This window comes from Spodoptera frugiperda, chromosome 11 (assembly GCF_023101765.2).
Source record: "Spodoptera frugiperda isolate SF20-4 chromosome 11, AGI-APGP_CSIRO_Sfru_2.0, whole genome shotgun sequence".
Lineage (NCBI taxonomy): Eukaryota > Metazoa > Arthropoda > Insecta > Lepidoptera > Noctuidae > Spodoptera > Spodoptera frugiperda.
In genome coordinates, this window is record NC_064222.1 from 3,956,655 (window position 1) to 3,981,220 (window position 24,566).

Sequence of the window (24,566 nt, forward strand, 5' to 3'; positions counted from 1 at the left end):
AGATGTCACTGACATTTTCGCTGTCAAGTTGACAGATTACTAGATTAGCACAAAATAACCTAACTTCCCGGTTAGAGGAATGAAATTATTTTTAGTTTATAAGAAAAAATGGAATTGGAATTACTTCAAAGTTCCGAAACAAAAAAGCCTACAAAACTGTCATCTACAGGAAAAGCTTTAATTTACGTCACTGGCGGTCTAGCGGTCGGAGTGAGTGTTATTTGTGTACCTTTTGTGGTACCAGCACTCAGGAAAATATGTTTACCATACGTTCCTGCAACCACTGAACAACTTCTGGGAGTTAGTAAAGCATTAGCAGGTCGTAGTGGAAGACTATTAGACGTCGGTTCAGGAGATGGGAGGATCGTGTTTACTGCAGCCAAACTAGGGTTTCAAGCCGATGGAGTAGAACTAAACCCATGGCTGGTGTACTATTCACGGATTGCAGCTTTAATGAACCCCGCGTATAGAGGCAGCAAGTTCTACAGGCGTGACTTGTGGAAGTTTGACCTGAAGCCATACAATAACATAGTGATATTTGGTGTGGAACAAATGATGAATGACTTTGAGAAGAAGTTAATAACAGAGACCAACAAGGGCACTGTAGTGGTGGCTTGCAGGTTCCCTTTACCAAATATGGTACCTGTAGAAACAATAGGTAGTGGTGTGGACACTGTCTGGAAGTATGTTGTGAAGAGATAACAACAAATTATAAACTTAAGCTTTAATGATTAGTTTAGTTATATACACTGTAGTTTTATAAATAAATTATTAATATCTAGAAGCGGCCACTTCTTTTCCTTCCTGTATATTTTGTATCAGGTTTAGTATCTTTGCCTTGCTTTCTCCTTCTTTCTTTTTTCTCCATGATCCAAGCTCTTGTGTTTTTGACTGGCTTGCCTCTGATATTCCTTGTGGCTTCTCTTTTAGCATATTTCACTTGAAGGCTATTGTCAGTTTCTTCAGTACCTGAGATAAAAGGAGACAAATAATGAATAACAAGTGTTTATTAAACATATAAATAACACTAAAATAACTATGAAAATGAATATTATGATATAAATCAATATAATAATAATGATATAATATAAATCAATTCACATAGCAAGATTTAAGATAGAAATTAAATTACCTAGAGCTTGAGGTAGTGGAGCAGATCCACCAGTCATTAGTACCAAAAAGAACTTCTTTGCTTTGGCAGAATTTGGGAAATCTACAACCACACCACCATAGAAACCAGCTTTCATTGCTTGGGAGGTTACAAGGTCCATCTGACTTTCATTCTCCGGGTAGAACTGAAACACTGCTCTGGCTGACCTGGACTGAAGAAAAAAACAAATAAGGCACATATTTTTATAGATGTTAGTTTAGTATATTGAAAATTTAAAAGAAACTTTAAGTAGAGGCCATTTGGCAGTCCATTCTCTGTGCCTAGATAAATGGGAGACAAGAATGACATAACATTAGTTAAAAAAATCAATAAATAAATGAATTTGCTTACCAGACATGCATATAATGTACTAAAGAACTGATGTAGCCTCTTGACAGGGTTGTGTGACTTCTTGTCAGCATTGAAGAGCCACTGCAGGGCTGACACTGAGACCGCTCCATCAAAGCACCCTGCTCTGAATGGCACTCCTTCCCCCATGTCTGAGAGTACCAAGTCACCTTCTGTTTCTCTTTCTTTAGCCACATCTGGAAGTAAACAAGTAGAAATATTGGTCAGTTGTATCCTTCGATATCTAAATCGATTTAAACTTAGATTTTATGAAAGTATCACTTACCCAGCATAGCTGGAGAAATATCCATGCCAATCCACATATGTCCACTTTCCTCCAGCACTGCACCAGACAAACCCGATCCACATCCTATGTCCAATAGCAGACATGGAGTATCCTCAGGCAATAGAAGCAACTCTAAACATCTCTCTGTCATCTGTGCCTGGATGTCCATAATACGCGAACTAAAAATAAAAATTAACAGTGTTAAGTACGTTACCAAATATAATTTATAATCGTCTGAGTTAATTACTGAATAGAACTCACTTTTGTGTGTATTTTCGGGCTTCATCTTCATTGTAGAACTGAAAATAACAAGATTATTTAGGTAAACAAATATTACTAAATAATGTTTAGTTTTATAACTGAAATTCTATAGCTAAACAATATCTTACCACTTCAGGTGGTGCTTGATGTTCCGGTCTTTTAGACATGATTCTAAGTTAGTTTTAATGGCAAAGATGTAAGTTTTCAATAATAAAAACAAATTCACACGAGACTTAACCTAAAACTTGAGACGTCAGTCAATAGTTAGCTTGACAATTGACATTGACAGTTTGGGTTCTGTCAGAAACAAAATGATTTCCCGTTATGTTGGTAGACTGTGTAAAAACTGCGTTCTAAATGAAAAAAAATTATGTTAGTCGATTCGTTGACAGGAGCACCTCTAGTTTTATGATAGACAAATATTTTTTTTACTATGGTATGCCGCAGTTCTACAGTCTGTTATTAACTGTCAATGTCATAATAGCGCGGGAGTAATTAAGGTTTATCTTTATTTACTTCCAAGTTGATGATCCATTTATTTATCTTTTTTCGTTAAACTTTCGATAATTTAAGATTATAATATTATGGACAGTCCGGGTTTCATTTCTTCGGCGCTTTCCTTTTTTTAATGACGAAGGGAAATCTTTAAAAGGCGCCTAGTAGTTTGGGAAAACGAAGTGCTAGCCGCCTTCAACCGCTATAAGGGGCACTAGGTCCTCTAATTTCTCCGGAGCCACAGTACATCACTTGTTACGGCATATCCTTAGAGAGACATGAGTCTCCTTTGAGCCTGGCTGTGCACGGCGGCTGATTATGATAGCAATATGAGGAAAACATTAAGTCTTAAGAAGGTACAATCTTCAGATATTTCTTAAGCTTTTTTAATTTAATAGAACATTTATTTTACATTACCATTTTATTTCTATTAGGCAGGTCCTTCAAAAAATCAAAAATCTATTACGGACTTCCTTAAAAGTGCTAATAATGGTACCAGCCAGAGTCAGAAGCCGCTTGCAGCTGATAAAATAAATTCCGTACAAGAAAAGGCTACTGATAATAAACCCACCAAGAGGAAGGCATCGTCTCCGATTATAGAAGATAATGAGTTGGAAGAATTTGAAGTAAAACCAAATGTGAATAATGGAAGTTCCAAAAGTACACCAAAAAAAATTAAAACTGAAAATAAAATTGTGTCACCATTCTTTAAAAATAGTCCTAAGAAGAGATCACCTAATAAAGAAAACATTTTTACGAAGAAAATATCTCCTAAGAAGAATCTCTTAAAAGATTTTGATGGATCCAGTAAGAATAGTCAAGAGTCTGATAAATCATCACCCAAACTGGGTAAAATTTGTACCACCCCACCGAATGCCAAGAATAATGTAGAAAATCATGTACCTGATAAAGTTAATCATAGTGTTAAAGATGAATCATGTATATTTGAAAATGGAAATAAAGTAGACCATAAAACAAGGGTTGTTACCCCGAACAAATTGTCACCAACTACCAGTAATGGTCATGTACCCAGCCCTAAGTTAAGAAGGAGTAAAACACCCAAGAAAAGTCCTCTGCAAGGTATGTACTGCCATTTAATGTTTTCTTCTTACTATTTATCTAAATATAAAAGTGTGTTTGTTTGTCACATTGCCACAGAGGGATAATAGAACGGATAAATTCTAGTAAATCTATATACTAATTATATAAGAGTTTATGTTTGTCTGCAGTAATCTCCAGAACTACTGATTTGAATTGAATAAATGTTTTTATATTGGATTGTACAATTATCAAAGAAGGCTGGCAATAAAACATCATGCTACTATAATTAGGAGCCAAACACTGCAAGTGAAACCATGTGAAAGTAGATAGTTAATAATATAAAGCAAGATACACTGGCACACTATTACACCAATGACTTAAAATTAAAAAACAATATCTATCTTTCTTATTTCTTCTTTCTATCTTTCAGAGTTCTTTTGCTCCCCAATAAACATACTGGCAACTCCAGAGAAGACTCTCACGGAGATATTATCTCCTTCCAAAAGTGGTTCCACTGTCAAAGTGCTGGATTTTGGCACAGAGGAGCTCTGTGATGACTTTGGAGATGAATGGGACCTTAATGATGTGGAGGAGGTATGATAATAATTATGTTTTAATTTTTTGAAGTACTATATAACTTAACATCACACTTTTTATTTATGTACCGACGTAGAAGAGTTGTAAGTAGATTTATGTATTTTTAAAATGTATTGTGGTTTATAATTTTTTTCTTGAAGCATGTGCAATTCTTCCTTTATAAAAATGTTTATTTAATTTTGTCATTTAAATTGAAAATATCTCAAGATTTAATTCAAGAACAGTAAACTGTTTAAACTTTAAGGATATGACTAAGGTCACATGGAGAGTGTCAGCATTAGCATACTGCTAAATTTTCAACAAAGGAGACACATTGTAGTAACAAGAAGAACTTAAAAAAAAATTGTCATTGATACATTGAAACAATGGTCAAGACATTGCATGTTCTGTCCTGTTTAAAATGTGTAACAAAAACTGAATAACTCATACTGTTAAGTATAACGTCATAATGTTTGAAATTGCAGTGACTCATAGTATACATACAACCCAAGTTGATTATTATTTGATGCAAATTGTCTTAGTTGAAAACAAACAATTTTGACCTTTATGCTGTTGAAATAAAGTTGTTGATCCTTTTATTTATATCATACATATAAATCCACATGTCCTGTCTCAAGAATAAGGTTTATTTGAAATGAAGTATTACAAACGGTTGTTTGCATGTCTTATCTACAATATGTTATTTTTTAAGGTGTAAAATGTTACAGGATGTCATAGAAAACCTAGATCTAAGTACAATGCAGCGCTGTGAGATACTGAGTGCTAAGAGTATCACTAATAGAATAGAACTGAGACTGAAGAGTGTTGATGACAAGAGAGCTACATGTTTTGTGGAAGGACACTGGTGAGGAAATTGATTTTACCTTTATGTTCTGTACTTTTAATAAATTCCTATGTTTTGCTTTATCATCATCCTCTGTAGTAGTTTCTGTGTAGGATGTATGTAGGTCTTTTCATTATCACAATTATACATACATACATACATACATATCGTCACGCCTTTAATCCCCGAAGGGGTAGGCAGAGGTGCACATTATGGCATGTATTGCCACTGTGTACACCCACTTATCACAATTATAATTAAATGATTAGACATTTTATTTTGTTACAACATATCTTAAAACTTCTACAGTTTTCCCTTGAAAATAATCACTCTTTGTAATAGCCTACCGGAAATAAAACATACTACCTATTTTTATACTATGTTGCAGGATAGACACCCCATTAGTTCCCGGCGATATAGTCAGTGTACTAGCCGCGCGGGATTCCTCAGGGCACTACACTGTGACCAACACATCAGGTCTGCTCGTATTACGCCCAGACCACTTGATGTCCAGCACTAGTGTTGTTGCCGGAGTCTTCTGCAAACGGAAAGCTGTACTGCAGGAACGATGGAGAGGAATCGATTCAGCTAATATGGCTGTAAGTGTTTGAAAAACGAAGATGAGATACCTACACAAGTGTAGCACTCACTTTTCGTAAATTAATATCTTTGTAACGTTTGTTCAGCGCGTATTATCGTCATACGTATCGTAGGCTTATCGACATTGTCAAGGATTTTATCTAAAACGATATGCTTCGTATGTAGACTTGATTGAACATGTCTCTCTTCCACGTTTGAATAGCAGCAGAATACTTAGTATAGTTTTGAAAACAAATATGACATCTTTTCATCCGCTATGGTGCCCAGGCCTGCATTGAAGCAGTAATTTTCAAACACGGATAACACTTGATTACAGATGACAACAGGAATATTAATACACGAACTGGTGCAGAAAGCTCTGACTGAAAAGATTACGGCGACAGATCGCCTTCGTTCAGTGACGGACGACATTATAAAGGAGTCGGTTGAGCGGCTGTTCGATGCCGGACTGAGTGAGGAGGAGGCGAGGAATGCCGTGTACAAGTACATTCCGCCGCTAGCTGACTTCATGAACACTTATGTAGCTGATAAACCACCCACTGTTGCGGTATGTTGTGTTTGCCAAGTTGTTTTATTCCACTTATAAGCAAATGTTTGCCCCTGTGTCGGTAGGGGTTGTCACAAATGAATAGATATAGATTCAGGTATTATTATTTTGTTTCAATCCCATTTATGTGGTCACAAACCATAAACCAGCAGCTGTCCAGAATATTTAGGTATTAAAATGTGTTTGCTTATTGGTTCTTGCATTTTCTAAATAGCAAAATTGTTAATCTCCTTATAAATAATTTTATATCGCAATTCCAGAATGTGAAAACAGATAAAAACAATTGGTCAGGACACATTGATAAGATATTGGACATTGAAGAGAACCTGTGCTGCCCCAAACTGGGACTTAAAGGGAAAATCGACGCCACTGTACAAGTCACCATACATGAGAGAAATGGTAAGAACAAAAATATACAAATATGAATTTTATTGCTGTGGAATAAGGTCTAGTTTTAATTGATGCTAAAAACTAATAAATAATTATGTATATCATTCAAAAATAAACCTAACCTGCTTTGCTAAACTTTATTACTTCGTTCAGGTCGTAAGAAGGCAGTGGTTCCCCTGGAGCTGAAGAGTGGCAAGGCGTCCATGTCGGCGGAGCACCGCGGCCAGTTGGTGCTGTACGGCATGATGCTCAACCTGCAGGCCAGTGAGGACCCCACGCAGGCCGCGCAGCGAGGCCTACTGCTCTACCTCAAGTAAATATGCTATTAATTCGTTCAATATTATAAAATAGGTCCGTTGCGCACGCGCATGAAATGTTACAGTGTTCGAGATATATGTAATTTAAACTTTTATTATTATATTTTATTTATATTATAATTTTAGAATTTCAAATTCAAGAATCAGGAGGTATAAGTTTCTCATTTGCGTAGAATGTATCATCTGGCACTCAATTCATGACCTAGTTGTTGCAAATACAATTACAGTTCATAAAATTTTAGACCCAATTAACAGTAAGTTTAAGAAATATTTTCGTTTGTGCAGGGACCGCGTTGACATTCGTGAAGTAAGCTGTGGGTACCCGGAGCGTCGAGATCTGATCATGTTGCGCAACCAACTCGTACAATACGTCACAGCATCGCCTCAGGACATCGATCCAGGTATTTACTTCGCTTGGTCTCCCGTAGGATAAATAGGTAGCCTATGTGTTATTTCAGACCACAATCTATCCCTCTTCCAAATTTAATCTCGATCAAAAGGGCTTAATATGCATGCCGTCTTCTAGATTCGATTAGCTCTAACTCAGTAACTTCTGCCTACGGTATACTTGCGTTCCCATAGGATAAAAGTAACCTATGTCGCATTTATAATATTAGTAAGAAATAAATTCTATGTAATTTTGTTCAGAGAATCTAGTGGACATAGAGGAAGCGGCTATCATGCTGCATCAGAAGCTCCCGGAGCCAGTAGACCACCACAGCGCCTGCGCCAAGTGTCCCTACCTCACACTCTGCTCATTGCATCTATGGTAACTACATTTTGTGATTGACTAGTACTTCATACTGTTAACATTATTTAAGCATGTTGCAAAATTATAAGGAAATTATTTGAGTACAGTAGATAAATCGTAAAGGGCTAATAAAATAAACAAACAAAAAAACTTGCGTATGCGCATATAAGATTAGTTTATTTTTTATGAAACACGCCGGTAATCGAGCTGACGTATCACCTGATGGTAAGCAATCGCCGCCGCCCATGAATACTTGAAACACCAGAGGCGTTACAAGTGCGTTGCCTGTAGTTGTAAGTAAGAAGTTGGGATGACTTTGATTCCTATTTATGTTTCTAACAACAAAACACTTTTTATTTACTAATTTATGCTTCAACTCCAGGCACACAGACGGCCCCACCGTGTCAGAGTCCCATCCCCTGTCGAATTTGCAAGCCGAGGCACTGGGCCACCTCTCCCCGAAGCACATTCAGTACTTCCTACATTGGACGGCGCTACTGCGGATGGAGGAGAGAGGACAGATGGTGACGTCACCTCTACACGCGCTCTGGACTGATAGTGTTGAAAAGAGGTAAGAATGTATTAGAGCTTTTTTTCTTAACTTTATAGTAAATAGACATATCCTTAGTAACAATCTCAGTCTTCATGGTTATTATTGAAATTGGTCGATTGTACTTAGCTATCACTACATTAGGATAGGCTTCTGTCTGTCAAGACTGGTTGGTATCCTCTACCATATATGTACTACTAAATGATGTAGAGTGTGCTCCTTACCTTACTAGAATGTTCCTTACTTATTACAGAGAGAAGCGTGGTACCTGTGCCGCGAATCTGAGGCTAGTCACAGTCACGCATCTAGAAGATAGATATCTACATGTGTTTCAACGAAATAATGGCAGTAATGGTAAATGTAACTCTAATTTAACTCCTTTTTAAAAGAAAGGCAACTTGTAACGATCAGCGCTATATTTGCCGCGATGTTGCGGACGTCTATGGGTAGCGCTGATCGCTTACCATTAAGTGATCCATCTGCTCGTTTGCATAAAATTATGATAATATTATACATAGTCTCGGACTATGTTCTAATGTATGTGACATGGGAAAATAATACCTTTTCAATGGATTTGTAGAAGTCTAATAGGAGCACTGGTAGATAAATTGAATCCCAAATGGATACGTAAATAAAACAATTTAAATAAGTCTCTATTTCATTGTCAATAAGAGCTATTTTCGTTAAAAATCCTCAATTTCAGGTGATGTAGATGTAAAGGTACCAAAAGGTCCACAAGAGGGAGAGTTTTCAATAGTGAGCATTGAGAACCGACCGTGGATCGCGGCTGGAGTTGTTACTGTCGCTAATGCCAAAGAAATACAGATATATTTGGAAAGGTAAAATATATATTATAAATTATTTTTTGTGCCAAATTCAATTCAATAGCTGGTAAGTCACATGTATAGCAGTAAAATTATCTATCAAAGTCAAAGTCAAAGCATTTATTACAATTAATCCTCAATTAGGCACTTTTGAAACGTCAAATTGTTTTGTTCGTCAGTCTGTCTGTCAGTGAAGCTAGGTCCTCGTTCCAATGTGTAGCTTCGAATGGAAAAGAACGAGCAAGAAACTCCATCGTTACTCTTTAAAAAAAAGTTTTTTTTTTTTTACAATATCTCTGATACTATCTGCCTTAACTTAGGACCATTGGACATTTGATACATTAAACCTTAATTATATATTTCAGAGACCTAAGTAGCCGTTTGTCCAAACAAACACTATACCACATTGACACATACGAGTCTTACGCGACTACAGTACAGAATCTCACCAATCTGGGCGTCCTACTCGAAGACAGCGATCGAGCTGACCGACTCCGAAGGTATGTTACGCTAAATTATACTTTAAGTGTTTAGGCATAGGGTTGCTATTCAATTATTTTCGATTCATTGTTGGATGTGTGATTTAAGGGTTGGAAAGTTTGTTTGTTATGAGTATTTGAACTGAAACTGTAGTTATACATATACTACAGACTTTCTTAATAGTCAAAATATGTTATTATTTTGTTTTTCAAATAATAAAAAAAAATCGCTAAAACAAACATTGTGTAGAAGTAAGTTCACAGTTTAACCCTCGAAACAGGCAAGTATCGATTTTTAAATTGCTAATTTAATATGATAACAACACAATTTTCAGGTTAATAATAGATAAAGAGCTTCCTGAATTCGAAGTTAAGTTGCCTCGCGACGTGGGTCGGCTGGGCGCGCGACTGATGAAGTCTCTGAACGTGCAACAACAGCGCGCCGTGCTCAAGGCTATCGCTGCCAAGGACTATGCGCTGATGAAGGGGCTGCCTGGCACTGGTAAAATATAACTAACTAGCTACTTCCGCGCGGTTCCACCCGCTCTGTTCGGCTCCTATTAGATGTAGCGTGATTTTATAGCCTATGAAAACCTTCATCGATAAATGCACTATTCAACACGAAAATAATTATTCAAATCGGACCAGCAGTTCCTGATATTAGCGCGTTCAAACAAATAAACTCTTCAGCTTTATAATATTAGTATAGATTAATTATTATGTTATCGGCTTACTCACGTAACTGTTTGATGAGGAACTCGACTAGTTTCAAGCCATGCTAGAGGCTCATATTCATGAGTAACATTCTGCGACACGAAGCAGCGACTGTCGCGTTGCTGCTTATTGACTTTGTCTCACGAAAGTTATAATAAAATTATAGAACTAATAATATATCTTTATAAGAAAGAAAAAAGAACTATGTAGAATGATAAAAGAGCGGACACTACTGTTACTACTTTTTCAGAGAGTTTTATAAGAGCTATTAAGAGATAACACATTTGTCGGACTGGGCAGCAGCGCATCTGATTTGCCTGAACCATTTAAACTGTGTCCTTTAACCAGTAAACCTTGTCATGTATAGGAAGCCCATAGTCTAGTAGTGGATCAGCACGAGCTGTTTATATCGAAAGTTAATAATAAACATGTTTGCAGGCAAGACGCAGACAATAAGTGTACTGATACAGATGTTGGTGGCGTTGAAGCAACGCGTCCTCGTCACTGCGCACACGCACTCCGCGGTCGATACTGTACTCAGCAGGTACACTTATATTGTTTTACTTGTGATTATGGCTTATTATAAAATTAAATGTGTCTACAGTAAACATTTCATTTTTATTAGACACTTTTTTTGTAGAAATACCAGCAGGGTAACTTCCTCCTTTCTGTCAAATTTCTTTAGTACATTTTCCACTTTACTATCTGGATATAAAGTCGAAAATCCAATAAATTGACACATTGGCTGGGATAGGTTCGACAGCTGGCTGTATTTAAAATGTGGATTATGTTGATGTAGGAATAACAGACAAACTATTAGTGGGATTTCATCTGTTTACACACATTTGTAAAAAGATCTATTTTCCTAAATCAAATATTTGTGTTCCACCAGGTTACCGGCGTCGCTCCGAGTGATGCGGCTGGGGTCGGGGTCCCGCATCGCGGCCGCGGTACAGGCGCGGAGTGAACACGCACTCGCCGCCTCCTGCGACACTCCCGATAAACTAGCTGCGCTGTATGATTCTATGGTAACTTGGAAATGTGTAATTTTTACTAACATACACACTGGTTTTTTGTCGTTTAGTCGTTCTTAAACAATCGATGATCCTGCTTTAGCTACATACAGATCATTCTACAGTCTCTACTATCCATTTTTACTGTTTTTTTTTAATTTTTTCACAAAATATATTATTTATGTATAATGTTATTCTTTTGTTGCAGGAAGTAGTCGGAGTGACGTGTTTGGGCGCTGCGCACGCGATGTTAGCACGAACTACGTTTGATCTCTGCATAGTTGATGAAGCTACACAGGTAACACTATCAGCATTTAATGCGTCATAGAAAATACGACCTTATGTGCCGAAGTTATAAATGCTATTTCTGTATTTCAGGTGTTACAGTGTACTGTGTTGCGACCATTGTTCGCAGCGAAGAAGTTCGTTTTAGTGGGAGACCCTGACCAGTTACCGCCGGTAGTCAGGAGTAGAGCTGCGAGGTAGGATGCTAAATGTTATTATTTTATGTGATAACATAATTAGTCTAAAGAAACAATAAGCAATATCTTTAGAAACTTTAAAATAAATAAGAATGCACCGTAAAATGTCTTGATATGATCGAACCACGTTTTCGCTTTTGAAAGTGTGTGGGTTGCGCTTTATTTCAGACTGCACGGTTGTGCGGTGGCTGGGCGACCGGTTGCCGTGCAAAGTGTAGCGAGTTCGATTCCCGCACGGAGCAATTCTTTGTGTGCTCCACAAATTGTTGTTTCGGGTCTGGGTGTCATGTGTATGTGAAATTGTGTGTTTGTAAACGCACCCTTAACACAGGAGAAAATCTTAACGTGGGACAACTTTCTTTTTTTAATTTGAAGTTTTATACTTTCTGATGATCTTGTCTACAACATTGTGTAGTAATTTCTTAATGATATTCTAGGCGCCTAGGCATGGAAGAGAGTTTATTCCACAGACTGATGTGCGAGGAGGCGACGTCGACGTTACAACTGCAGTACCGCATGAACCAAGCGTTGGCGGACGTCGCCAACCGCGTGGCGTACGACAACCGACTCCAGTGCGCCGACAGTAACGTCGCTGAAGCCCGTCTGAAGATAGATGTACAGGTGCTTTAGTATTGCCAGTGTGAAAATGTACAGAATGTTTTGTATTAAAGTACAGCTCTTTAATTAATGTACTAATAAATGTCGGCGGTATTTCCGAACCGATACGACTTCCAAACCTTCAAAAAAAAAGAGCATACTCATTTTTAAAAGGTCAGCAACGCACCTGTGACTCCTCTGGTGTTATGGGTGTCATGGGCGGAGGTGACTCGTCTGCCCGTTTGCCAACTATTCCAAAAAAAAATGTACTATTCAAAATTTATATTTCATTTCTTTCACCACCCTTCTTTATTTTCTTTCTCCACTCGTAACTTATTATTTCTCTTGATTTTCAGAAAATACATCAATTATCATCCTCGCCGTGGCTATCAATGGCTTGTAGTCCCGAGCCGCAGTACGCAGCGTTGTTCTTGGATGTGACGTCAAACAATATTGGAGATGCAGCCGATGGACCGGTCAAGAACTCCTGCGCAAACCCTACAGAAGCTTGCGTGGTCATATCATTGGTGGAAGCTTTGAAACAGGTTGGTGGAATTTTGTTAATGTTTCTTCAATACTTGGTCAGAAATGTAATAAATTATTTATCTAAACCATTCTCAGGTAATCACACCATCTATTGGTGAAAGCTGTACAATAAATTTGTACAGTACCTAACCATTATCAGATAAACACACCATCTATTGGTGAAAACCGTATAATAAATTCGTACAGTAGTAATATTGAGTTTATCACATTTATACTTGCAGACATAATTGTATTTAATTAATATCAACCAACTTTTGCAACAGGGTAATATCAAGCCCTCAGACATAGGTGTGATAGCGCCGTACCGAGACCAAGTGTCACTCCTGCGCCGCGCCCTCCAACACCTCGCTGTAGAGGCCAGCACTGTCGACCAGTTCCAGGGAAGAGACAAACCCGTCATCATATACTCGTGTACAAAGCGTTCCGACAAACATGACGACAAGAAGGTTAAGGTAAGCTGTGAACAGGGTAATGAAACAAGTTTTAAAATATTTTATTATTTAGCTGTTCATAATAAAAAGTACAAATTTTGTAATGCTTCAGTTAATTTCTTTTTTTTTATTATATTCAAATTAGTTTCATTAAAATATAAAAACGTTTGTGTTACAGGAGGGCGAAGTTCTCAACGATCAGCGCCGTCTAGCCGTAAGTGTGACCAGAGCAAAGCACAAACTAATAATAGTTGGCAACTCCATAGCTTTGCGTCGATATGCGCCGCTACAGAAACTCATACAAACCTGCACCTCTGTCCAACTAGACACTAATATTGTAAACAAATTATGTAATCAATATAAAATGTATGTATCATGACAGTGAAAAGAATTGTAATGTAATCATGCCTTATTTTTAAATGATTAAATGGTGAATCTCAATTTTAAGTTACATATCATGTTTATTGTTTTAATTTGTTTTTTGGTATTAAATATTTTAACTTAATTCATGAATCGTGTTCGTTTTTTATTTATGCAATGTTTCGTCGTGTACCTATTTTCATCACACACATCAGCCTATAAGTGGCCACTGCTGACCAAAGGCCTCTTCTCACATCGAGAATGTTTGAGCAATGCTGGTTGGCGATTTCAAACTTAAAATTTGAAATTGTAAGTCCAGGTTTCCTCACGATGTTTTCCTTCACCGTTTGGTAGTGGTGTCTAAATAACCTTAGAAGTACATACATACAACTTGGAAAAAGTCACATTGGGACTTGCCGTTGGTAGGTTTCGAATCAGCACTCTTATAAGAAGCGAGCGTCTCACTCTCAAACCAACGGGCCATAAACGACATATTTTGATTGCTTGCCTTTAATAACACACCGGCGTGTATATAATATATATGGACTCTTATGATACACTCCAGGTGTATCATAAAAGTCCATGCATAGGGAATAATTTTATTAGTATTTATCCGAAAAATCTATACAGCCAAAAGTTATGAATTTGTTGACGAATAGTAGAGATAGTAGGCTTCTTTCAAAATCGACTAAATTTAGTCAAAACTATCTAATTAAATTGAACGCGCCTTTTTTTGTCTTGGTGTTACCCAAACTGCCAATATGTCAATGGTAAACAGCTGATAACTTGGATAGATAAAAAAATAATTAGTTTGTCAGTGTTATTAGCCGGCTTTGGACCTGTTATATTTTTTCTTGTGTTTTTATTAACGCATCACTCTATCAGTGTGATGTAATAAAGGTCTTGAACTGTCGTTCATTCACCAACATATCAGTTAAAAATAATACAATTTATTAAAGCGAAGGGGATATTAGAGGTAAAGACTTTTTAAATTATTTATTAAGATATTATTATATTTTTGTTCTAATAAACATGTATAGGTACATACTTTGTAACCTTGTATTTAAAAACTTTATTCGAAAGTTGCATGTTTACATTGGTATATCAAACTGACACAATAATTGTTATTTGATTACTACCTGCAGAATGTTTTTATATATCATTTATGAACAACTTGTAGATCTTCAAGATGGTGAAAGCGGTAGCAGTGATCACTATTAGCGACACATGTTTCAAAGACAACTCTAAGGACACATCGGGACCAGCATTGGCAGACTATGTCAGGGAATTATTTCCTGAGGCCAATCTCCACACAATCATCATTCCTGATGAAAAGGAAATTATAGAAAGGGAGCTCAAATACTTTTGTGAAACAAATCTAGATCTGGTGTTGACTACAGGAGGCACAGGGTTGACCCCTAGAGATGTGACCCCTGAGGCAACAAAAGCTATCATACAGAGAGAAGTGCCAGGGATCACTATGGCAATAACACTCGCTAGTTTGAAGAAGACACCCATGGCTCAACTATCTAGAGCTGTTGCTGGAGTCAGAGAAAAAACCCTAATCGTTAACTTCCCTGGTAGTAAGAAAGCAGTCACAGAATGCTTTGAGGTAGTAAAGCCAATCCTACCTCACGCCATATCCTTGATACACAATGAAGTGGCGGAAGTCAGCTACATCCACAACTCTATGCAGTTCAACCACACTTGCAAGCACAGCAGTAATGTAGACATATCTAAGGTTGCTCTAAGACCTAGAGAGTCTCCATTCCCCATGGTGGAAATGGCAGAAGCTTGTAAGATGATTGATGATGTGATGTCTGAGTGGACGGAGAGGCTGGAGATAGTGACTATTGAAGAGGGACTCGGCAGAGTTGTGGCACAAACTCTTCATGCTAAGGAGCCAATGCCACCATTCCCAGCATCAGTGAAAGATGGTAAGTGATTGGAAAATTTTTATGTACCTAAATATTATTTAGTTCAGTGTAACTCATTGCCCAAATAGAATTTTATATTGCACAGTCATTGTGTATTTTGAAGTATCAGTAAACACAATATTAAAACCAAATTCACAATCAATAGCAGTTGGAAGGAAAGCAATTAGTTCCGCTTGTTGTACACAGTAATGTACTACAAAATACCGTAAAAGAGGTTTTCATGAAGTTATTTACGCAACCTTGAAACTGTAATTAGTATGCAATTTTATGTGACTTGGCAACTTATGTGATAACACATGTGTGTTTGTTATAAAAGATACACCTTTGTAAATATGGAAAGTGATTACCTGGAAATTTAAGGATGGTTAGTTAAATTTTTTATTACTTGCTAACTATTTTACCTCTGTGGAATACCCATCATACTTGTTGCCATAATCTATGCTAAAGAGCAAAAATATTTCTAAAATAGACCATTATTAATTTTTTGATAATTCTATGGAAAAAATTGCTTATTTGCAATCTATTTTTTTTTTACAAGATAATAATCACCTATCAAAGTCTTCCATGTCACAACATCAATAATCACTCAGAAAAGTTCCATGGAATTTTCCTGATTTTCCCTATAATCTACACAATATTTTGATAGTACTTAGTCATCGTTAGATAACTACAGTATCAAGATAATTTTCTAAAAATACTATATCATAATATCTTAATCGTCTGTGTTTAGGGTACGCGTGTCTAAGTATAGACGGCGCGGGGGTGCGTCGCGTACGCACGGCGGTTACGGCGGGGGATGCACCCACTGCGCCGCTGTGCGCGGGCGAGTGTGCGCGAGTTAACACCGGCGCCGCATTACCCGCGGGAGCCGACTGTGTTGTGCAGGTACTATTCTAATTACTACAGGTACTCATTTTAAGAACGCAACACGTATCCAAATATGGTACCTGATGGCGGAAAACACATTCCATCTGATCTTTATGATCCCTAGCACCCACTTCCACCGTTTTTTTTTTAGTTGGGAAAATCATCCAAATCCAATGACTTCTCCCGCCTTGTCTGGCCAGAGAAAGGTTTAGACTTACTGACTAAAAACCATACCCTTTCTGCTCCTGTTTTTCGAGCCGGAACTCAGTATTTCGCAGCTGTGTATTGACTCCGAGAAAAAGTAGGTAATGGATAAACTAGTGTTATGTTCCCACTAATCTTAATCTATTTGTTGTCATTGTTTATGCTAATGATTATGATAAATGTAGCGCATTGTTGTTAAGGTCGCTCGTGTAGATTTACACAATTAACATCACAGGGAGTAGGTAATGCTCGTGACAATATCTAGATTATACACTAATCTAAATAATGGTTAAGTTCCACATTTGCATATTTAATTTGGGAACAATGTTATTGAGTAAATTCCTGTAGGTACATAGGTAATATAAGGGTCGGTTCATATCTGACGTAAATAAAATACGTCGAGCGTATCATCTGTTGCACTAACGTATCATCGGTTGAGTGTGAACGGTCAAGTATTTTTCTATACATACTTACATTTGTCTGTTCTGGCGTTACGCGATCGATCATACGCGACGCATATTCCGTCAGATATGAACCGACCCTAATACTTCAATGATGTTTTAATTCCTAAGTTCATGCTAATAGACGTCTCAATTTGTTTTGGCGCCTGCCATCGTATATCTCGCCAAGTGTAAGTGACCAGGCTGAGAACGCAGACATACATGAACGTCAAAATAATTTTATCTAGAGTTATATATAATGCTATTACTAATACTTATATCTTGTACCTACCAGGTGGAGGACACTAAACTAGTGTCAGCATCTGAAGACGGACAGACAGAGCTGGAGGTAGAGATCCTGAAGGCGCCGGAGCCGCAGCAAGATGTGAGGAATGTCGGCTTCGACATCCCCATGGGAACTGTACTCGTTGACAAAGGTTTGTTTGAACCTCGCTCTACCCTACCTAAGTTAAAAGTATTTGTTGAAAAATAACATTATCGGTAACTCACTATCGATTTAAATGAATGATGGTTTGTTTTTGCTACAAATTTTGAATAAACAGCTGAATTGATTTTAATGAATGTTGATTGCAGGTCAAATACTGGATTCAGCTAAAATAGGAATACTGGCTGGCGCTGGTTATCAAAATGTCACCGTGCGAGTGCCTCCTAAGGTAGGTCCTAAAGTCAGGAATATATAGAACCTACAGATGCCATACTCTTTCATTTTGTTTCTCTATCGCCCGAATACTGAAAGGCTACTCAATTTTAAGTTGTACTTAAATATCGTGCTATCTCTGTCATATTATAAAGAATTGATAGGGACAGAACTAGTTTTGAGAGCGACTTATAATTGAGTAGGTAACGTTTGAGTATTCGGATTCGGACATATGTCTCTTAAAAATCTATTCTGCATGTTTTTATTGTATTTATCACGTTTACAACTTACGAACCATTTTATAGGTGGCGTTACTATCGACCGGTAATGAGCTGCAAGAGCCATCGGAAGTGAAACTCAAGCCAGCGCATATTCGTGACTCCAATAGAACTATGCTCAGAGTATTGCTGAAGTAAGTATTCCTAATGTAACAGTCTAATTATTAGCTATCCTATTTTAAATTAATTTTGTCACAACTATTGATTATTTTTGTTAGTTTTATCAAGTAAATTGGGAGTAGGAATGTTTTATTTAGCATATGCACATAAGAAAACACATATCTGTTTGATGTCTGCACATGTTTTGTATGTGATAGTGGAGTCTAATATACCTCTTACTAGTTTTCTATCATTCTGTACTTATCTCGTAGTAAACAATAACAACTTGTATGCAACTCGCTCAGTGCCAAGTATTCGCCATGACGACAAGTAAATAGGAGAGCGGTATAAGTGCGATAATGTTCTATTTTCAGATGCACCGTGTCTAATTGAAAACTGCTTGGACAACACTTCTTTCTCTTTCAATTTTGATAATGCATACAAATACTGCAACTTCTTAGAACATTCACTATCTACGTACCTAGGTACAAGGCAAACTATCTGTTTACTCGATGGAAATCTTTTTAGTTACTTTAGGCCGCGGACGCCTGCAAGGCTGCAATATCAGAAAATATACTATTCGTCGTGCACGGCACCTTTCACTTCTGTTAGCTCTACATTTTATTCTGTGTACTTGCTCGATCTAAAGCGGTCAATGACTTTTCTTCTATTTTCGATTCGATTATCGCTAATATACAAAACTAGCTACTTCCGCGCGGTTTCACCCGCCCTGCTCGGCTCCTATTGGTCATAGCGTGATGTGTTATAGCCTATAGCCTTCCTCGATAAATAGACTATCCAACACAAAAATAATTATTCAATTCGGACCAGTAGTTCCGGAGATTAGCGCGTTCAAACAAACAAACAAACAGTCAAACAAACAAACTCTTCAGCTTTATAATATTAGTATAGATGAAAATGTTATGAGTATTTCGCTGATTAAAGCATAATGTTTGTGTGTGTTAATTGTATCAGAGAGCACGGCTACGACAGTATCGACTGCGGCATCGCGCGCGACTCCCCGCCGGAGATCGTGGCCGGCATCGCGGCCGCGCTGAAGCTGGCCGACGTGCTCGTCTGCACCGGCGGCGTCTCCATGGGCGAGAAGGATCTGCTCAAACCTGTACTGCTCAAGGTAATGCTTCTCTTTCATTGCTTAACCTTTCGTCTGCGGGTATATGAGACAATAATGGAATACACATTGTGTCTCGCACTGATCAGTGCTTCAGCATACGACGGGTTAATGAATAAGAATCTTCTCTTGAAAGTGCTTCTGTCCACTGAGCTGTTTCTGATAGCGTCTAGCTGCTACCACTGAGTTGTTTCTGATAGCGTCAGTTGTCATTCGAGATTAGGGTCGCTTAAAGGCTTCGCCACTGATGGCTGGTTGCAACTTCCAAATGTTACCTACCTTACCTCATGTTCTTTAAAATATCCACATTTTTTTGTCCCTAGGACTTCAACGCGACCCTGCACTACGGTCGCGTGCGCATGAAGCCGGGCAAGCCGTGCACCTTCGCCACCTGCGAGTTCGAGGGCAAGAAGAAGTACATTTTTGCTTTACCTGGTTAGTCATTTAGTATTAGTTTGTTTGGCTAACTTCAGTGGTATGCTCTTGAGTGAATATAGTAGTGTGCGTGCGATTAAATTTAGAAGGGATCGAACTTTGTCCTGATGCTTCGAATAGGTTAGAAACTAGCATGTTCTTCTTGGTAGAAAGCATTTAGGACATGTTGAAGAAAAAAATTGTATTCTTCATATTATGCTGTCCACTTGCAATGTCTACATTTCCTTGTATTTTTAGTTTCTATAGGAAATTAGGTAGCTACTCGTCCTAGTCACGGTCACACGTCTGAAAATCTTTAAGTACGAATAAGTACCATTACAGCACCTTGTGTACATCCTCAGGTAACCCAGTATCAGCGTACGTGTGCGCGCTAGTGTTCGTGGTGCGCGCGCTGCGCGTGTGCCTGGGCGTGCGCGCGGACTGGCCGCGTCTGCGCGTGCGACTCGCGCACGCCGCGCAACTCGACCCACGACCCGAGTATGCGCGCGCGGCGCTCGAACTACACGCTGATAAGGACATGCCTTACGCCACTATGCTTGGCAGCCAGGTAACTATACTTATCTATGAGTCTTCATCATTTTCTCCATCCAGTGCTAGTATAGGTCTTTCTAAAAGTAATTACACTACTGAGCGGGCAGAAATGAAAGTGGGATGTTAACCTTTTCATACTACTAATAAATCTTTAACCCACCTGAATATAAATAGAATCGAAACTTTTTACTTGAAAATCACACAGGAAGCGAGCTGCATGTCCGCTAGATATATGGTGGCAAAGATTTACTTCTTTTATACTTTTTACTATGATTACCAACAACTTTAATTGAAACAAGCCAAAATATGCCTTAAGATCCTAGCAATAAAGTGTGTATTCCCTAAACAGTGCAGCAGTCGGTTACTGAGTGCGTGCGGAGCTAACGTACTGCTGGAGCTGCCGGCGGCGACGCCCGCGCTGCAGCGACTGCCCGCCGGGGCCGTCGTACCCGCACTCGTCACTGGCAGGCTCGACGTCTATTCCTAGGCTCGTGCTTTACTATCATCAACTCTATTGCATGGAGATAAGGTTCCTTTTTCATTACCTACTATGAAGATTGCCACCCAAAATTCAACCTTAGCTTACAAGGAAGATAATTCTTTGTGCCCATTTTAATTATTGAAGTTTGAAATGCCGCTATATTGCCATCATCTCTCAAAAATCTCAATACATTATCGTACTTAAGTCTTACACATAAGGCATGTTTTTGTGCTTTATGAATCTCAAAACATGCGAATATAACGTACAAAATATGTAGATAGATGTAAGGAAAGAATGTCTACACTATTTTTGGAAATTTTATTTTGTAAGTATGAATGAAGTGTTAATCTGATTAGCAATTAATATAGTTTTATATGAATATGATATATAATACATAGCTTCAGACTGTTGAGTAAAAGAATATTTACCTATGTGGTAATTATTCTCGGTGCTGTTTGTTAGAAATATGTATTACTTTTATCAATAAATTGTTTTAATTACGGTTCTTTGAGTTTATTATTTAGATATAACCAGTTATTTCCATTGTTAATATGGTACAATAATTGATAAGGATTCTTAGAAAAACAATTGCCAACTTACAAATTTTTCATTACTCATGAAGGTTGCAACAAATACACTGTCAGTTTACCGTATATTTTATAATGAGGAGTGTTGCGGATCCAAAAAACACGTTGTTTCAAACATAGAACAACAAAATAAAAAGCCAAGTTTACAAACAATATTAATTTATTTAGTCACCAAATGCGTAACTACATACAACACTGCACACTGACCCAATCACACTCAGATCGCGAAGAATCCACTCTCAGTCTCTCTCCCATCATATGTGCTTTATAAATAGATCGCGCGTGTATGTGAGCACGGGTGACGAGTGTTATGTGGACATGACATGTAATGTTACGTGGGGCAACCATAGTCCGCGCCAACGGGACGTGGGCGCATCGCGCACCCGTCGACACGAACTAATAGTCATTTTTATTTCGATTCAAAGTATTAACAACAATAATTCATTATAATATTCAGCATATGACAATATATTATTTGTACAGATGAATCTATATCACATTTTAATAACAGACACATAAAGCAAACATCTGGGAGTGAGACTTAAATAAAATATTGGATATATTTCTCAATAAGTATAATTAACATGAAATATTTATTGTAACTGGTTTGATGTGATGGAGCGTGATACTGACTTATAGATGAAATATATCCTTTCTGAACCTGTCTGTAACTACAAATTTCTATAGTTTGGTAGAAACTTGTAGAAACAGTGAACTTGTTACACCACGCGCTGGACTTCAAAGAACCTCTTGAGGTAGTAAACCTGTCCTAGGGTCATGACGAGGAGGACGGAAGCCTCGAATATGGACCACATCACAACTCTGGAGTTTGTGCTTTCGTTGATCGCGCGGTGAATGCGGTCGCGGACCTAGTTTGGAGAAGAAAGGTAGACTTGAGTAAAACATCATAACAAGACACCTGCTTTTTGCTAGTTGACTAGCTAGGCCTTTAACCTATTACAGCATAAAGTTTATTATAGCACTTATGTTTTAATTGAATAAATTATTCACAATATAATGAATTTTCTAGCGTCTAATTTATCAAACATTATGCTGTGATGCCTTACATTTAGATTAACAAGTTCCTAGGTAATGAGACAGTCTCATTACCAATACAAATACTTATATTTTAATAATGAAATATGAGAACAAATGATGTATTGCACATACCTGCATGTACTCTTGTTCATGTTTGACAGTTTTGAGTGTGGTGGCCAGCTCCTTGATCATGTCCTCCAGCTTGTTGTGGTTCACATCCTCCTCCTTGCCGGCGGGCTGGCCTTGAGGAGCCACTCCTATCTCCAAGTTGAACATCACAACCTGCGGAGATACACCTTGACGTTTAGACAATAGAAAACTCTGTGATTGATGTCTTAAGGCTGAATTTCGAATGCCATTTTGATGTGACTCTTGTTTTGCATTTGTAGGATAAAAAATTATAAATAGAAATAAAAATGATAATATGGTTAATGCTTTGCAGTGCATGTTTGTTGTATTATGTATTTAATATGCTAGTTTTCAACTTAAATGGTAAATTGACATATTTATCCAACTGTTTTCATTACATATTACATGGATGACTTTTAAAGTCATTTAGCTTTATAGCTGCCTAACTCTACAATATGCATTTACTAAGTAAATGGTTGAATAATAATAATACAAGTGGCAATTAATGCTAGACAATTATAACACTTGAAACTTCTCAGGTAAGCAATTAATATTTGATGCTATGTATTAATTTTTCTTGCATTACTGTTGCTGGAAAATATTTGGTTTTATACCTTTTTGATATTAGTAACTTATCAAGTTCATAAAATGTCATTTTTTAATTATATTTTATAAATAGCCCAGACACTTTGAAAAGTGTTTTTTTTTCTTTAATAAGTATACAAGATCAGTCTATATTAAAATGTAGCCTGGTCTTATCAAAATATTAAAATGTTCCTAAAAAACATGATAAAACAACAAACCTTAGGTGTCATGGTGGACATCTTATTACTGAAGCAGTAGGTGTATCTGCCAGAAGTGGGGGCTGAGAATGTGTACATTCCTGATGATTCCCTCTCTCCCTTGTATATCACGGCACCATCAGGCCCTGTGATTGTTACGTCTATGTCTAGGAAACCACCTTCTGCTATTTCAAATGTCAGACCTGAAAAATAAGAAGAGTAAGTATAGGTATTCCACATTTTTCTATGTTACAAGCTTGTTATGCTTATATGTTGAGAAGTAAAACTTTATAACTAAACAGTCAATTAATAGTAAATAAAATTAGTCTTTATTTTATAAAAACTTTGGCTCGAGAAAAACACTAAAACAACCCACTGACCTAAAATTATGTAGCATATTATTTTTTATAGAATCATATCGATTAATACCATTCCCAAAGTGGAGCAAGGAGTATCAGCTGCATTCTCTTATTGGGAATTGTAAGTCTACTAAGAATTAGGTTATAAGCAAAATCAATCGTAAGATTTATCTAACCAATGATATGTACAAGAAGGCGATTCTGTTATAGATAACTGATATCACGACTTGTCATTGTAATATAGATTCTTTATCACCGGCGTTGTACATCGCACAGAAACATTGTATAAGAACTTCAAAGAACAAGCTCATATTAATTAAATTATAGCTGCAGTGAAAAATCAGGAAAACGCTTGTTCTTAATTAGTGCCAAACGGTACTAAATTAACAAAACCTTACCCATTTTAGTATCTGCCTCAACATTTTCGAAAAAGCACTCCTCGGCATGGGCATCGACTGTGATGGTATAACAGTTTCCTGTGTGCAGTATTGTTGCCGCTAATAATACGGTGAAACCAAGCGATCTCCACGAACTTTTCATTTTGTTAAATAGAAAATAATTTGCCCTAAAATATAACTTTAACTCAAAAGCAGAACATACGCTTGTTTTCCCTACGTGAAAGCCACGTAATTTGACAACTCACAACATGACAACTTGATATTTTTTTGACAGCTGTAATGTTGCGTTCAAGATACTTAAGGAAATTGCAAAACTAAATTCTCAAAATTATAACAAAAATCAAAAGTTTATTCAAAGTGTTTGGGTGAAGTAATTATCTATACTTTTTATAAATAGTTTTTGCTAATCGTATTTCATTGGCTTGGCAGGTTATTTTATTTATTACTAAAACTAATCTATTCGTTTTTGCTACTCTGCGACAGATGTCGCTACTTGCCCTTTAAAAATGTGTGGTTTTGGGCTCAAAAAAAACTTTCATTAATCCTTATTAATTTAACAACGTTTCTTTTCAGCTGTTTCGACGTAGAGGAATAGGAGAATTTTCGAAA

At 37.3% G+C, this 24,566-nt stretch overlaps 5 protein-coding genes across 5 annotated transcripts; 3 read left to right on the forward strand and 2 right to left on the reverse strand.

Annotated features, from left to right (window-relative positions):
• The first annotated feature begins 41 nt into the window (after positions 1 to 41).
• LOC118275220 (ATP synthase subunit C lysine N-methyltransferase) lies at positions 42 to 787 on the forward strand. Its single transcript, XM_035593116.2, has one exon. It carries the CDS (start codon positions 109 to 111, stop codon positions 700 to 702), a length of 594 nt encoding a protein of 197 aa, XP_035449009.2. The 5' UTR covers positions 42 to 108; the 3' UTR covers positions 703 to 787.
• On the reverse strand, positions 710 to 2,338 carry LOC118275219 (probable 18S rRNA (guanine-N(7))-methyltransferase). Its single transcript, XM_050696793.1, has 6 exons — positions 2,174 to 2,338; positions 2,046 to 2,083; positions 1,785 to 1,963; positions 1,502 to 1,695; positions 1,133 to 1,322; positions 710 to 969 (listed from the first exon to the last, which is right to left on the reverse strand). Exons 1-6 carry the CDS (start codon positions 2,210 to 2,212, stop codon positions 779 to 781), a joined length of 831 nt encoding a protein of 276 aa, XP_050552750.1. The 5' UTR covers positions 2,213 to 2,338; the 3' UTR covers positions 710 to 778.
• Positions 2,339 to 2,583: 245 nt separating this feature from the next.
• Positions 2,584 to 13,755, forward strand: LOC118274979 (DNA replication ATP-dependent helicase/nuclease DNA2). The gene is made up of 23 exons (XM_050696789.1): positions 2,584 to 2,896; positions 2,975 to 3,620; positions 4,012 to 4,175; positions 4,886 to 5,022; positions 5,390 to 5,600; positions 5,918 to 6,148; positions 6,409 to 6,547; positions 6,692 to 6,851; positions 7,141 to 7,256; positions 7,504 to 7,624; positions 7,989 to 8,177; positions 8,410 to 8,510; positions 8,860 to 8,995; positions 9,346 to 9,480; positions 9,795 to 9,961; positions 10,612 to 10,717; positions 11,066 to 11,201; positions 11,395 to 11,484; positions 11,565 to 11,668; positions 12,106 to 12,289; positions 12,622 to 12,810; positions 13,075 to 13,263; positions 13,421 to 13,755. Exons 1-23 carry the CDS (start codon positions 2,870 to 2,872, stop codon positions 13,619 to 13,621), a joined length of 3,879 nt encoding a protein of 1,292 aa, XP_050552746.1. The 5' UTR covers positions 2,584 to 2,869; the 3' UTR covers positions 13,622 to 13,755.
• Positions 13,756 to 14,365: 610 nt separating this feature from the next.
• LOC118274458 (gephyrin) lies at positions 14,366 to 21,166 on the forward strand. Its single transcript, XM_035591937.2, has 10 exons — positions 14,366 to 14,578; positions 14,783 to 15,539; positions 16,270 to 16,424; positions 17,346 to 17,487; positions 17,645 to 17,724; positions 18,014 to 18,120; positions 19,061 to 19,220; positions 19,541 to 19,652; positions 19,994 to 20,199; positions 20,533 to 21,166. Exons 2-10 carry the CDS (start codon positions 14,792 to 14,794, stop codon positions 20,668 to 20,670), a joined length of 1,848 nt encoding a protein of 615 aa, XP_035447830.2. The 5' UTR covers positions 14,366 to 14,578; positions 14,783 to 14,791; the 3' UTR covers positions 20,671 to 21,166.
• A 227-nt stretch (positions 21,167 to 21,393) lies between these two features.
• On the reverse strand, positions 21,394 to 24,197 carry LOC118274459 (transmembrane emp24 domain-containing protein 2). The gene is made up of 4 exons (XM_035591938.2): positions 23,958 to 24,197; positions 23,222 to 23,403; positions 22,422 to 22,571; positions 21,394 to 22,120 (listed from the first exon to the last, which is right to left on the reverse strand). Exons 1-4 carry the CDS (start codon positions 24,097 to 24,099, stop codon positions 21,971 to 21,973), a joined length of 624 nt encoding a protein of 207 aa, XP_035447831.1. The 5' UTR covers positions 24,100 to 24,197; the 3' UTR covers positions 21,394 to 21,970.
• Positions 24,198 to 24,566: the final 369 nt, after the last annotated feature.

Bases quoted from the DNA above. Each gene is read 5' to 3' on its own strand.
- LOC118275220 (XM_035593116.2), top strand. From the start codon at position 109: ATGGAATTGGAATTACTTCAAAGTTCCGAAACAAAAAAGCCTACAAAA.
- LOC118275219 (XM_050696793.1), bottom strand. From the start codon at position 2,212: ATGTCTAAAAGACCGGAACATCAAGCACCACCTGAAGTG. The intron at 1,696-1,784 runs GTAAGTGATACT...GTTTACTTCCAG, and splicing joins TATTTCTCCAGCTATGCTGG to ATGTGGCTAAAGAAAGAGAA. The intron at 970-1,132 runs GTAATTTAATTT...CTTTTATCTCAG, and splicing joins TCCACTACCTCAAGCTCTAG to GTACTGAAGAAACTGACAAT.
- LOC118274979 (XM_050696789.1), top strand. From the start codon at position 2,870: ATGAGGAAAACATTAAGTCTTAAGAAG. The intron at 4,176-4,885 runs GTATGATAATAA...AAAATGTTACAG, and splicing joins ACCTTAATGATGTGGAGGAG to GATGTCATAGAAAACCTAGA. The intron at 11,669-12,105 runs GTAGGATGCTAA...ATGATATTCTAG, and splicing joins GTCAGGAGTAGAGCTGCGAG to GCGCCTAGGCATGGAAGAGA.
- LOC118274458 (XM_035591937.2), top strand. From the start codon at position 14,792: ATGGTGAAAGCGGTAGCAGTGATCACTATTAGCGACACATGTTTCAAA. The intron at 16,425-17,345 runs GTACTATTCTAA...TGTACCTACCAG, and splicing joins GAGCCGACTGTGTTGTGCAG to GTGGAGGACACTAAACTAGT. The intron at 17,488-17,644 runs GTTTGTTTGAAC...TGTTGATTGCAG, and splicing joins AACTGTACTCGTTGACAAAG to GTCAAATACTGGATTCAGCT.
- LOC118274459 (XM_035591938.2), bottom strand. From the start codon at position 24,099: ATGAAAAGTTCGTGGAGATCGCTTGGTTTCACCGTATTATTAGCGGCA. The intron at 23,404-23,957 runs GTAAGGTTTTGT...CTTATTTTTCAG, and splicing joins TGAGGCAGATACTAAAATGG to GTCTGACATTTGAAATAGCA. The intron at 22,572-23,221 runs GTTTGTTGTTTT...GTATCTCCGCAG, and splicing joins TGTCCACCATGACACCTAAG to GTTGTGATGTTCAACTTGGA.